Source organism: Trachemys scripta, chromosome 10 (assembly GCF_013100865.1).
Source record: "Trachemys scripta elegans isolate TJP31775 chromosome 10, CAS_Tse_1.0, whole genome shotgun sequence".
Taxonomy (NCBI): Eukaryota; Metazoa; Chordata; order Testudines; family Emydidae; genus Trachemys; species Trachemys scripta.
Window position 1 is genome coordinate 70,836,980 of NC_048307.1, and position 13,157 is coordinate 70,850,136.

At 49.4% G+C, this 13,157-nt stretch overlaps 2 protein-coding genes across 5 annotated transcripts in view; one reads left to right on the plus strand and one right to left on the minus strand.

Annotated features, from left to right (window-relative positions):
- The window catches only part of POLG (DNA polymerase gamma, catalytic subunit), a 23,199-nt gene extending 10,089 nt beyond the window's left edge, over positions 1-13,110 (plus strand). For both annotated transcript variants that reach the window (XM_034783427.1, XM_034783428.1), the window contains exons 12-23: positions 1,436-1,513; positions 1,818-1,937; positions 2,574-2,734; positions 4,196-4,249; positions 4,648-4,765; positions 5,363-5,498; positions 5,640-5,886; positions 6,365-6,487; positions 7,121-7,289; positions 8,942-9,150; positions 10,826-10,986; positions 12,488-13,110. In XM_034783427.1, coding sequence (XP_034639318.1) covers positions 1,436-1,513; positions 1,818-1,937; positions 2,574-2,734; positions 4,196-4,249; positions 4,648-4,765; positions 5,363-5,498; positions 5,640-5,886; positions 6,365-6,487; positions 7,121-7,289; positions 8,942-9,150; positions 10,826-10,986; positions 12,488-12,552 — 1,641 coding nt within the window. In that variant the 3' untranslated portion in view covers positions 12,553-13,110. The remainder of the gene's footprint in view (positions 1-1,435; positions 1,514-1,817; positions 1,938-2,573; positions 2,735-4,195; positions 4,250-4,647; positions 4,766-5,362; positions 5,499-5,639; positions 5,887-6,364; positions 6,488-7,120; positions 7,290-8,941; positions 9,151-10,825; positions 10,987-12,487) is intronic.
- Positions 12,925-13,157, minus strand: part of FANCI (FA complementation group I) — a 40,421-nt gene continuing 40,188 nt past the window's right edge. For all 3 annotated transcript variants that reach the window (XM_034783424.1, XM_034783425.1, XM_034783426.1), the window contains one exon: positions 12,925-13,064. In XM_034783424.1, the coding sequence (XP_034639315.1) occupies positions 12,999-13,064 (66 nt within the window). In that variant the 3' untranslated portion in view covers positions 12,925-12,998. The remainder of the gene's footprint in view (positions 13,065-13,157) is intronic.

A 13,157-nucleotide genomic window follows, 5' to 3' on the forward strand; every position in this document is an offset into this window, starting at 1 on the left:
GTCCGCAGGTTCGGCTGATGGCGGCTCCCAGTGGCTGGGGTTCGCAGCTCCAGGCTAATGGGAGCTGCTGGAAGCGGCGGCCAGGACGTCCCTCGGCCTGCGCCACTTCCAGCAGCTCCCATTGGCCTGGAGCAGCGAACTGCGGCCAGTGGGAGCCGCGATCAGCTGGACCAGCAGACGCAGCTGGTAAACAAACCTGCCTGGCCCGCCAGGGGCTTTCCCTACACAACTAGCCTCCCAAGTTTGGGAAACACTGGAGTAGAGGCTCAGAAAACTTGTCCGAGGGACCTGTTCCCCCTGGAAAAGCGTGATGGACAGAAAGTCCACCTGCTTGAGTTAGAAGAGAGGGCCCGACTGCCTTTGGCTCCTGCCCTGCAAACGAACTGGCACCTTCAAACAAACCAACTATCCACTTTGGTTCCTTGATCATTTTTCCTGTGGCTGGCTGTCTCCATTAGCCTTGACTGATTCACATAGGTGTTGCTTTCCATGGTCATTTCCCTGAAAGGAATCTTGATTTTCCCCCCCAAATATATGAACAGAACATTAAAAAATACTGAATTCAGGTCAACTCCACTGAAACGACATCTGACCTCTTCACTCCCATAGTCCCTCTGGTTTGAGCTACTAAAAGTCTGGCCAGGTGCCACCCTACTCAGAGATTTGTTAATGCCAAATCTTAGCAGCCTGTGACTTGGAGCAACTGAGAAGTCATTTCAGAGAGGGTTGAGGGAAAGAAGGGAGGATCTGAAGTAGTGAGAAGCAAGAGAATTTCTTGTAGCCCAGAACAGAGAACCCCATTTTGGAGCCCAGCGGCCCTCTTCTCACAGCCATTCACTAAGCTCCCATCCTGTTCTGCACAGCTACTTTCTGGCTGGTTAAACACTGTTGTGCTTATATCCACTTAAAGTGATGTAAGAAAGGGGACTGGCCGGCTTGGATGGGAATTGGGTACAGAGCCTCTTTCGTCTATGCTGCTGATTCAAATCCAGCGCAGTTATAAGTGACTGAGTTATTGTCCTCTGATGGCTCTTCAGCGGCTTGTGTGAAAAGAACTGGTCTCTTTGCTGAGAGTCTTGGCAGAGAGGCCAGAGACTAATAGCTATGGAGCCTGAATTCCCCATTTGCCCCAGGGTTCTCTCTCCAGGTCATTACTGCACATTATTGCCCTGCGGCTTCCTAGTCTGTACCTGTTTCAAGGATAAACAGATGCCTAAAGTCTTCTTAGATATCAAGCCGACACCTTTCACCAACACACAACTCACTTTAAAAATGAGGAAGCTGGAGAGCTGTGGGCCCAACAACACGCTGGAGAACAGCAGCCTCACACTATGAGAGGGTCCTGGAAGAGCTATCCAGGCAGCCCCTGATCTAACTGGGAAGCCAAAGCACATACTAAGAAGCTCTCTGATCCTTCTGTCCCCTTTGTTCCCAGGTGGAGGAGCTGAGCCGGTTGGAGATGGATACTGATGTGGAAGCTGAAACGGGCAGAATAGCTAAAGGGTCCGGACAGGTAAATGGAACGTCCTACTGCGAGTGTGTCAGCTAACTGGGATTCATTGCACAGGTGCTGCTCCAAGCAGAACAAGAGGGCCCAGGATCGTGCATGGCTGACGAGGAGCAGCTCCCTCCATAGCAGGGACCCTTTAGGATGCTGCTCTCAGGAGCCCAATGGATGTCTCCATTATAGTGTGTGAGGAGTCAGGTGCTTGTGTAGTTGAGGTGGCACTTCATTAACTGGGTGCTTCCCCCACCCCTGAGGCTTTTCCTTCTTCTGGCTCTAAGTTTAGCAAGTGTCTCATGCTGGATGGTTTCAGGGAGAGTCTGCTTACCTGGAGCTGGAGTGTGCCGAGAGCCAGCCTACATATCACCATGGCAATGGCCCTTACAATGATATCAACATCCCTGGCTGCTGGTTCTTCAGGCTGCCTCATAAGGTAAGTGTGGAGTCCATAGGCTGTTTCTTGTTTGCTGCTGAGCCCTCCCTGGAGTGCAGGGTGTGGTGTTTGAGACCCAGGGCTGGCTCCAAAGGGGGAGTGAGTGAGTGACACATCTGGAGACCATTCCTCCTGCACTGACCCAACTAAGCTCTGGCTGTCCTCATGCTAAATCCTGGTGTGTGCTGAACAGTTCCACACTGAAATGCACATGGGCGCCAAGTGTTTTAACTGTGGGATTGTCCCCTTACCCATCCCCCTAAAGCCCTTTACTGGCCTAACTGGACCAAGTCCCAGCTCCTCACTTTCTCCTTCAAGGCTTTGCACAGTCTCATCTTCTTCATCCTCTCTGCTCTCATCTCCCCTCACTCTCCCTCCTCTGCCTCCTCCCACTCAGGGTTGTGATTAGCCTCCCAGTTCCTGTCTGCTGAATGCGCTTGCGCGCCTTCTTCAGACCCCACTTCTTTGATATAGCCACCTGCCCTGGTCAGCAGCTCGCGATAGGGCTGGTGTTAAGGACATGCTTGTAAAGATATGGAATGGGGCAGGGAAGTGACCAGGGCTTCCTTTCTATTTCATAATAATAACCGCCCAACGTGCTGAGCCAAGCCAACCTCCTTTCCTTTGCTGTTAAAGGATGGGAATGACAACAACGTTGGAAGCCCTTTTGCCAAGGATTTCTTGCCCAAGATGGAGGATGGCACCCTGCGGGCTGGCATTGGGGGCACTGATGGGACAAGGGCCCTTGAAATTAACAAAATGATCTCGTTCTGGAGGAACGCTCACAAGCGAATTAGGTGAGATAGTCGGACACTAATTCCTCTCCTCCCCCAATTAAACTGCAAAGCCCCCACCCGTGGGAGATCTGCTGCTGAGTGACTGATAACGGGACTTGCACAGGAACTGTAGCGTACTGCACCTCTGTATGCTAAGGCACTGAGGAGCATTAGCGCTGATGAGGGAAGGAGCACTGAAGGCCTCCAAAGAGGCTGATCTGGGGCACAAACTTTGCACACTTAAGAAAAAAAGGGATTAGGCAAAGAGCCAAAATGAAACTCTAATCATGGGTAAGTGCAGGAAGGGAGTTCAAACAATGAGCAAGCAGACTGGGTCAAGCATCCTAGCACTGTGGACCTGGGGCTGGAGGGGCAAGTTTCTTCAACTCCCAAGGAATGCAGTGGCAGTTCAACAGGTGCTCCTATGGGTAAGGGTCGGGGGAATGTCAAGGCCCAGCTAGATCTAATATGGACAATCTCTCCACTAGGATTCCTAGGGACAGGGGTGTGGGGATTAGACATTAGTGCTGCAGAAGGAGCTTTCTGTATATCTGTAATAGTCTGAGAGTACATGTGCCCCCACTGTTAGCACTTCCAGGAGTCAGGCAGATAAATGCACACATTGGGGGTCTGGTAGATTTGCTACTAACTCCTCTTAGCAGAGTATAGTAACTTCTAAATTGTAACATGCCCCTTGGCCACTGCTGTTTTTTGGACAGGGAGCTCCTCCCATGTTAAATATCACTGTCTGTTTCCTGGCAGCTTGCTGACCACAGTACAGGGTACTTATCTGAACTGCGGTACTGGAGTTGCAGGATCTGAGGGAGGAAAGCAGGCCTGAGGGATGAAGCCCCATCTCTTATCACAGCCTCAATGTCCCATCCTGTGAATGAATGATTTTGCCCCATGGTCTGGATTAAGCTGAAATTTTCATCCCTCAGTTTAAAGCATTATTTCCATGTAGCTTTCAGTTAAAGGTGGGAAAATGGCAAATGTCTGAGTGGCTCCTGATCACTCTGCCCATTGGTGGCACCTTTTTACTCCTCCATAGTGAGCAGCAGCCACTGTTAATGGGAACGGGTACGAACTGGGCTGTAGGTGTGTGCGCTGTGCCAGAATGTGCTGCTTCAACCCAAGCAAGAGGACAAACATCTCCCACAAACTAATCTTTTGGCAGTCATAAGTGCCAAAAACCTACTTAACTGATCATTAAAACTGCCTTGCCCTCGGCACATGCTGGCATGGCCCGGGCTAGAAGCACAGTGGAGACAGCATGCTCGGCTCTAGTGTGTTTTTAGGCTTCCTTGGGCAGCTGAAGGAAAGAACACGAGAAAAGGGGATGCAAACTTGGGGGTTCCCCAAATAGAATCGAAGATCCAGGGTGATCTTCCCTTTACCTGCCTCAGCTGCTGCTGTTCATAGCCTTTCTCTTCCCAGTCTGTCTCACTGGAGCCCTGGCCTCATGTGTTCTTGTTTCGACAGCTCCCAGATGGTGGTGTGGCTGAAGAAAGGGGAGTTGCCTCGATCAGTAACTAGGTATGTGAGGAAATGCCATACAGGTCAGTGGCCCCTGTTCAGTTAAATCTGACCTTTGACTATTGGACCTTCCTTTCTCTGAGACTACGGGAACCTGAATCCTTAAGGGGGTCAGAATTGGGGCAGTACAGGGGGAATAGTCTCTTTGCTTACATCCTCCCATCAGTCTCAACTCTCTGGCCTGTGTCGACTGTGGAACTAGCTCAGCAATCAGACCCCAAGCTGGGATTATAAAAGGACTTCAGAAACTCAGTCCCATGTGATGAATCTTTCTCGGCTACAGCCACTGGGAAATCCTTCAGTTACTGAGTTCTCAGTGTGGGAAAAGCCAGAGCCAGGCCTTCTTCATCCCTACTGTTCTCCAGTGGGCAGACAGTGACGCTCCGCTTCTATTCCAGACATCCAGACTATGATGAGGAGAGTAATTATGGAGCCATCCTGCCACAGGTGATAACAGCAGGGACTATCACTCGTCGGGCTGTGGAACCCACCTGGCTGACTGCCAGCAACGCCCGGGTACAGAACTATCTTTTAGTGCTCTGGAGAGGGATTATTTGTGGAGCACAGTAGTGTGGGATTTCTCCTGCCCTACAGGGCAGGAGATCTGAAGCGAGTGACAACTGTCCTGGATTAGAAATCCGATTTGGGGGAGCAGGGGTATGTCTTGGGTTGGGTGTGAACTTTGTAGATCTCAGAGGCTGGTTTTATAATCCTTTGCCCTCTTCCCTCGCTGACATGAGTTGGCCTAGTAACCTAGGGCTGACGAGATCCAGACGATCAAGGGCTGAGAGCAAGACCTCAATGAAAAGGCAGTTAGAATCAGTGGAGACCTTCTAGACTCCATCTGGGATGCAGAGGCCCTCGCAAAGGAAGGGGGGTAAGAGTGGAGCAAGGCAATAGTTGGTCTCCTTGCCTGTATTCCCCTTGTCAGGAGTGTCTCTGGCTGGCATTTCTGCACTGGAAGAGCTGTGTGCTGTTAACACCACATGTTGTGATCTTCCAGGAAAGCAGAGGCCAGACAGTCACTAGAGAAAAGTTGTTTAGCCTGGTAATGGTGTAGGGGAGGGAGGTGTAGGAGGACATGCTCAAAGTGACATCAATCTGTGTTCACAGGCTGACCGGGTAGGCAGCGAGCTTAAAGCCATGGTCCAGGTCCCTCCGGGCTACCACCTGGTTGGAGCAGATGTGGATTCCCAGGAGCTCTGGATAGCTGCTGTCCTCGGGGAGGCTCATTTTGCTGGCATGCATGGTGAGAGGTTCAGCTGGAGCAGCACTGCCCTGCAATCATGTGACATGGACTGCAGTTAGGGTGCTGGGCCAGGACGTAGCATTGCCATCTGACTCAGACCCATTTCCAGTCTGCATTGACCTCCTCTCTCCTGCCCCCCAGGCTGTACTGCATTTGGCTGGATGACTCTGCAGGGGAAGAAGAGCAACGCCACAGACCTGCACAGCAAGACGGCCTCTACGGTGGGGATCAGCCGGGAGCATGCCAAAGTCTTCAACTATGGGCGCATCTATGGGGCAGGCCAGCCCTTCGCAGAGCGCCTGCTTATGCAGTTTAACCACCGGCTGACGCAGCAGCAGGCAGCGGAGAAGGCTCGGCAGATGTATGCAGTCACCAAGGGGATCCGGCGGTGAGTGCTGCCTTGTGGTTTAACTTAGCAGAGCTTTGACGTAGAAATCTGTGGGGAACGTGATCTGCCTGTGGCATTGTTGTGTCCACTGTTGAAGGAGTTGGCCAGAAACTTGCTGCACTGTTAGCTCAGTTTGTCTCCAGCAGGGTCATTCTTCCTGGGATTTGGACCAGAAGGGTCCTTTGGTAGGTTGGCTGCCCCTATGGAGCTGCCTGAGAGGAAGCGGTGTCTGTCTCTGACATAGACAAATCCCTCCTAATGAGGTGAAGGTAGAGCACATTGCAGACTGCTGGGCTCTCTTACTGTCCTGGTCTCAGTGTCCTGAATGTGGAGCTCATGCTTCTTGCCAATCAAGAGTTAATTCATTTGAAGCCTCTGAGCAGGCTTGCTCCTTTCCATAACCATGACTCTTGTTCCTGAAACTCCAGGAGATCTAAGTCTAAGATGCCATTTATCCCTACTGGTTCCTCTTTTCTAGGTATCACCTTTCTGAGGAAGGGGAGTGGCTAGTGAGAGAGCTGGGCTTACTGGTGGAGAGGGCAGAGGATGGCTCTGTGTCTTGGCAGGACGTGCGAAGGATACGGAGAGAAACCACGAAGAGGTGAGGGAGCAAAGCTTGAGAAGAGCCTCTGTTTGTGTGAAAAGGGAGTTGGGGTGGGAAATGGGATGTGCAAGCCCTCCAATGCGCCCTGTGCCAGTAACAAGGGGAAAGAAGAGCTGGTATACACAGAAAGAGGATGCTGGTGAAAGAGGCAAGTCAACAGCTCTCTTAATCAAATGAAATTGGAGGCCCAGGGCAATTTTAGCTTTTGTGCAAGGAAAGAGACAGCCGTGAAATAGTCAGGTTTTGTTCAGATTTCCCCACCAGCCTCTGCCAATGCACTTCGAGCCTAATCTGCTATTGCAATCCTGGGCTTTCCTCCTCTCGTCTGTCCCCACAACTCTGCAATGCATCTCAGTCCTGACCGGAGCATCCCTGCTTTTCCAGCTCTGAACCTCCATGTAGCTCTGCTGACGCAGAACCCCCTGCTCCTTTAGTGGGGGGCTTCACTTCCTGCCAGTCCGCTGATGTGCCAGAAACCTAAATCTGCAGAAGTGAAAAGCTAGTCAGCTGAGCCCCTTATTATCGATCATGAAGCTCCTGAAAGCTCGGACCCCAGTGCCTCTGCAGAAACTGTTTTGTGGCATGTTCCTGGGGGAAGATGATGTGACACTTCTGTTCCCCACACTGCAGGTCGCACAGAGGAAAGTGGGATGTGGTATGCCAGCGTGTGTGGGCTGGAGGGACTGAGTCAGAAATGTTCAACAAGCTGGAAAGCATTGCTATGTCTGCCTCCCCAAGAACCCCAGTGCTGGGCTGCTGCATCAGCAGAGCCCTGGAGCCAGCTGCTGTCAAGGGCGAGGTAAGCGCAAACCCTCGCCTGACGCACAGCTCTGACTCGGCCCTGCAGAACTCTTGCTTTTGGTGTTTGTCGGTTTGAGTGAGATGGCCTTGGCGCGCCCAGCTAGCAACACTCCACGTTGCCGTGCTGGGAACTGTAGTCTGAACAGGCGAACTTTGTAGTAGTTAAGTGACTGCATCCTGCTCTATTTTGTGCAAAGTCTGAGTGGCCATGGGACTGCTGGCTGGCTGCCAATACTGCCCTGGATTGGGAACAGTTTGGATCATCCTGTGGAACCACAGGTTTATTGGAGCTCCACCTATGTAAGTTTTGGTGCAGCTGTAGTTCTCAGTAATGCTGCCCTATGACAGACAGTGATGCACAGCAGCTTTGCTTGAAGGTTGTGCTACAGCAAGGACAACATTTAACTTGGAGGATAAACCCCCTCTGTACTCAGCAAATGCTCCAGAATCAATTGTCAGAAGCTGAGTTACAGACTGAATCAAAGCTAGATTCTTACAGTGCCTTTCATACCCCAGGGGTCTCTGCAGCTATGGAGTAGACAATGGGGTCTAACTTGCCCTCACTTGAACCACTGACATCAAGGAAGTCACACAGGTGTGTGGGCAAAATTGGGCCCTGGCAATTTAGGGCCTCTGTAGTCAAATGCAACAGCAGCAGTTCATAGAATCATAGAATATCAGGGTTGGAAGGGACCTCAGGAGGTCATCTAGTCCAACCCCCTGCTCAAAGCAGGGCCAATCCCCAGACAGATTTTTACCCCAGTTCCCTAAATGGCCCCCTCAAGGATTGAACTCCCAACCCTGGGTTTAGCAGGCCAATGCTCAAACCACTGAGCTCTCCCCACCCCGTTCATAGTCTGCAACATTGCAGCCACTTCCCTGTGGGAAGGAAGCTGGTCAAGACAAGGGGATTAGCCCCAATGCTTTCTAGAAACTGCCACAGGCATTTTCATTTCCCCCCAGAACAGCCCATAATGGGGATAGGTTTAAGTCTCATGTGAAGGATGGCATCTTCAGAAGTGCAACATACACCTAGTACTGCTCTGCAGTGTCAGTACTGGGGATGAACCCCAGTCCCGGTGAAACAATTAAAGCCCATGGCCTTGTGACTCAGAGGTGGGAGTAGTGCCTGCTGAACCCACTGACACCATAGAGGCCTGTGCCATATCCTCAGGAATAAGAGATAACATAACAGGAGTTCAGCATACTCACCAGCACGTAGACAGCTGCAGTAACTAGTTGTAAATGGCTCCTTCAGGGGTGAGGCTGCTTGCTTCTGCTAGATTTAAAGGGTCAACCCCCCCTGAAAGGCATGCTGGGAACATGATCCTATAAAAGGGCAATTGTATAGTGAGGGTTGGTTAGTGTCTAGGAAATAACAAAAGAAGTTGTATCCTATCACTATGCCCTTCTGTAATTGTTCACTCCAGTGGGTGTTTGGGGCTTTTTTTGTTTTGTTTTATTTTTTGTTTTTGAATGGAATTTTGTATCCTCACACACTGCCCCAATGACACAACCCTTTGAGGCTTGTTACCACCAACTGTTCCATGGTGGAGTGTGACCCTACGGGAACAGACTTCCCCAGGGAATGTGCCTGCTATAAGAAGCAGTTCTGGAACCCTTCTAGCTTCTGGTTTGTGTTTCCTCCAGTTTGTAACCAGCAGAGTGAATTGGGTGGTGCAGAGCTCAGCTGTAGATTACTTGCACCTAATGCTGGTGTCCATGAAATGGCTCTTTGAAGAATTCAACATTGATGGGCGCTTTTGCATCAGCATTCATGATGAGGTGCACTACCTGGTCCAGGATGAAGATCGCTACCGGGCAGCATTAGCCCTGCAGATCACCAACCTCCTAACACGGTAAAGGTTCTAAAAAACCCAGCCACATTCCAACCATGCTGTTTCATAGGGGCAAAACTGCAGGGCATGTGCTTCCTGATGAGACCGAATAGGCTGAAAGTGTTGGTATGGTAGGAAAGTTAAGAAACAGTCCATCACTTAAATTATGTTTTGTCCTTGGTGAATGTGAAGTTGGCCAAGAGTCAAGTTAGCAGCATCAGAGACTGAGTTCCTTTTCATTCACCACCCAGGCAATTACAGATCAAGCTTCCCTCTTCCTGTGAGCCTCACTCCCGATCTAAACAGGGATCTATAGAGTGAGAGGGCTATCAGGCTCTGTAGCAGTCAGTCCTTAACCACTCTAACAGGCAAATTGGGGTACTGGGTTTTTGATGTGAATACCTGCCATCCCTCCCCACCCCACCCAATTTCACACAGGCCCAACAGCCACTGGGTGGGAATTGAACTAGAACCTAATTGCTTTTAAAATTCCAAATCTTGAAGGCTTGTGTGTGTGTCAAGAATCTTCCTTTATATAACCGAATGCAGAGCAGTTAAGCTTCATAGTTCTCCTAGCAGGGGCAGGAATGGTTGTCAGTGCCTGCCATGCTCCTGTGCCAGGAAATGCTCCTATACTGCTCCTAGCATGTGTGCACGTTAAAGCCCTGTACCACCAGAGCAGACATGACTCCTTCCTGGCCCCTGGGTCCTTCCACGAGTAGCTTTCCATTGTGCGGCTGCATTGTGGTCAGAGCAGTGAGGCAGCTGTAGTGAGTCAAACCCACATGGTTTTTAAGCTGTAGTTTAAAAATTAGTTTTGAGGTAATAATTTTACACGAGTCCCCGTATCTGCACATCCCAGCACTGTTACAGTGAAGTAGGCCAAAGCAGAGCTGCCAGTAAACAGAGCATCTCTGTGCCCATGTGGTGCTAATGCCTTGGTACTTATGGCTTTGCACCATCCATTGGTGGCAGTGGGCTTCACATTGGGAAAATCTGACACACCCACACTGAGGGGGAGGATGAACTGGAGTTAAGTGTCTGGGTTCTTCCTTTCTTAGAAGGGAAACTGAACATATCTTGACTCTCTTCCTCCCACCTCCTCTTCAGCAATACCAAACCCTCCTGCTACTGTGTAGTTATAAAGCACTTTACATCTTCAAAGTGCTGTGCAAATAGGATGCAAAATCTTAAACAACTGACTAACGTTCTTTGAAGCTATTATTACTGCAGGCAGGACTGGGCTTGATTAAAGCAGTTCTTCCCCTTCTGTTAGAGGGGACCAAGCGTGTTGCTAACTGTGAAATCAGGGTCCTTGCTGCCTTTTAAAGTCCCATAGAACCAGCTGTACAGAAAGTGAGTGTCAGCACTGAAGGAAAGCTCTTGGCAAACAAGCTGCAATACCCAGCGATTGCCTTGTGGTGGTTGCTAGTAGAATAAGCCTGCCTCGATGAGTCTCCCACCTGCCAGGGCAGTCTCAGAGGATAAAGGGTCCTGCTCCTTGTCGGTGTAAAGATCTTTTCCATGATCTCAAAGTAGTGGTGGCTCTAGTGAAGAGCTGTGACAAAGCACTAATTGGCCCATTTGCAGGTCTGAGGGTAGCTCTTACCACAGAGCTAGAATCAGCTGCCTACTCTGAGAAGGGAAAGACTCTTAAGGATTAAGTATTTACATGCAGTGGTTCTGACTCTTTCAGGTGCATGTTTGCCTATAAACTAGGCCTACAGGATCTGCCTCAGTCAGTGGCTTTTTTCAGTGCTGTGGATATTGACCTGTGTTTAAGGAAGGAGGTGACCATGGATTGTCTAACTCCGTCAAATCCAAGTGGGCTGGAGAGGAGATATGGCATCCCACCAGGTAAGTATCATCTCAGACAAGCTAGGAATGAGAAGCAGATTATAGTTTATTGAAGCATGAACAGCTAATCTCCATCTGTAGGAAGTGGCACGTGCTCTTAAATGCTCTGTCACAGAGCTGTGTTCAGCTAGGAGCTCTATGATTGAGCATTGCTCTGTCACAGTCACCTGCTAGGTACAAACTACCAAATTCCCATAAGGCAGTTGCCTAGCTCTGTATAAAGACGAGGCACCCTGAAAATGACCACATATTTGCTTGTACCAGCTGTTAGAAAGTTCCTGTCTCAGCATCAAGGCCAGCCTGCATTTCCAATCCAATGGCACTATGTGGAACTCCCAGCTAAAGCCTGTTCTAGGTGTAAATTCTGGGGCAAGTCCTAGAGGACTGCCACCTCCCTGCTGGGTGATGGGTTTGCAGTAACATTGTGCAAATTCCTTTAACTTGCTGTCCCTTTGTCACTCCTACATGTATGTCCACATTGGAGTTGCAGGTATAGATTCTAGGGTGAGTAGACATACCAACGCTATCTCTCATCAAGCTTACATGCTAAAACTAGAACTGTAGCCACAGCACCATAAGAGGCTAGCCAATCAAGTACATACCTGAGATCTCAGATGGGACTTGTACTCCGTGTGACTAGCCCATCCTGCCACCTGCACCCTCATTTCTATTTTTAGTGCTCTAGCTTGTGAGCTAATGTGGGGGTATGTACACTTGACCTGGAAATTACACCTCCAGCTTCAGTGTAAACACATCCTCAGTCTTACACTAGTGCTTTCTTCTTGCTCCCATTGACTGTTCTTAGCACAGCACAGCCTTGTTTAGAAAGCTGCAGACAATCCAAGCTGAAGTCATACTAGTACCCACCAATTCAGGATAAAGTGATAATTACTCATCACTTGACAAACATCTTTTAATTGATGCAAATAAGTAACTAAGTAGCAGCTATTTAAATACCTCCTGAAATGCGAGACTGTTCTTTCAAGTAAAGAATCAACTGCCTAACTCTAGAAGCACAGAGGAGTAGGCAGTTGGAAATGTGAATAGTTCAATGCATGGTTTTCGAATAAGCCACGCAATACTCCTTTAAACAACCTTTATTGATAAAGCTTAAGCCAAAGTGCATTTTAGGAAAGGTGCAACAAGTCCTAGTGAGAGGAACCTCAGTTAACTTCTCTCCAGGAACATGGACCAAAGCAGCCAAGTGCATTACAGCTAAAGTCAGCAGAAACAAGAGAACACTAGAGTCCAACCACAGGAATATTAATAATAAACTGCTCCATTTTTTCACTGTACCACCATAGCTGGCTTCTCTGTTCCTATCTTTACAGCCTACGGCTGCAGTGATCTTGTATTCACAGAGGGAGCAGCGTTAGGGCCTTTAAAGCACAAAACAGTGGAAAACATGGTGTTTGGGGTGTGTGTTTGTCTATCACTTTTATGTTGTGGGCTTTCAGAAAGTGCTCAAGTGGAAGTAACTTAGCTTACAACTGTCTTTCAGGTGAAGCTCTGGATATATATCAGCTTATCGAAATAACCAAAGGCTCACTGGAGAAAAGAAAATAGAGCTGGAGACAACCAGACTGTAAGACTCTCAAACAGTTAACTTATTGGCAGGGAATGCCAATGCTTGGGGGTCCTTGCAAGGGCAGGGCTCCAGGTAGCAAACCAGCCCAGGTGACAAATCTCATCTTGTTCTAAGAAGAAGGGACTGGGCTGAGGGAGAGGACTCCATTGAAGCAGCACATTCTAATGGCAAAGGCAGCTCCCAGACCAGTGTCTAAACAGCCTACCCAAGGCTGAATTTTTAGCTGTAAAATACAAGGTCTTGCACAGACTGTGCATCACTGGACCAGCATAGCTCAAGCAGGCCAGGGAGAGTTCATGAGTACGCGTTATTTTCCACTGCCAGAACAATTTCTTTATAGGTACAGTTGTCCAGGGCGTTGCTGCCCGTCTGCAACAGAAAAGCTGTGCCGGGTGAGTGTTACTCTGACAAGGAGGCAGGAGCTCTATTTTTTTCGTCGTCTCTTCTTTTTGGGTTCCTGGCTCTCAGCTGGCTGTTCTGCTGCAACAGTCTAGGGGGGAACGAATATCAATAAAAGCATGAGTTATGCTACTGAAGAACAGGCTTCTGTGGTTCTAACCTCATAACAGTTTATCTACTTCAA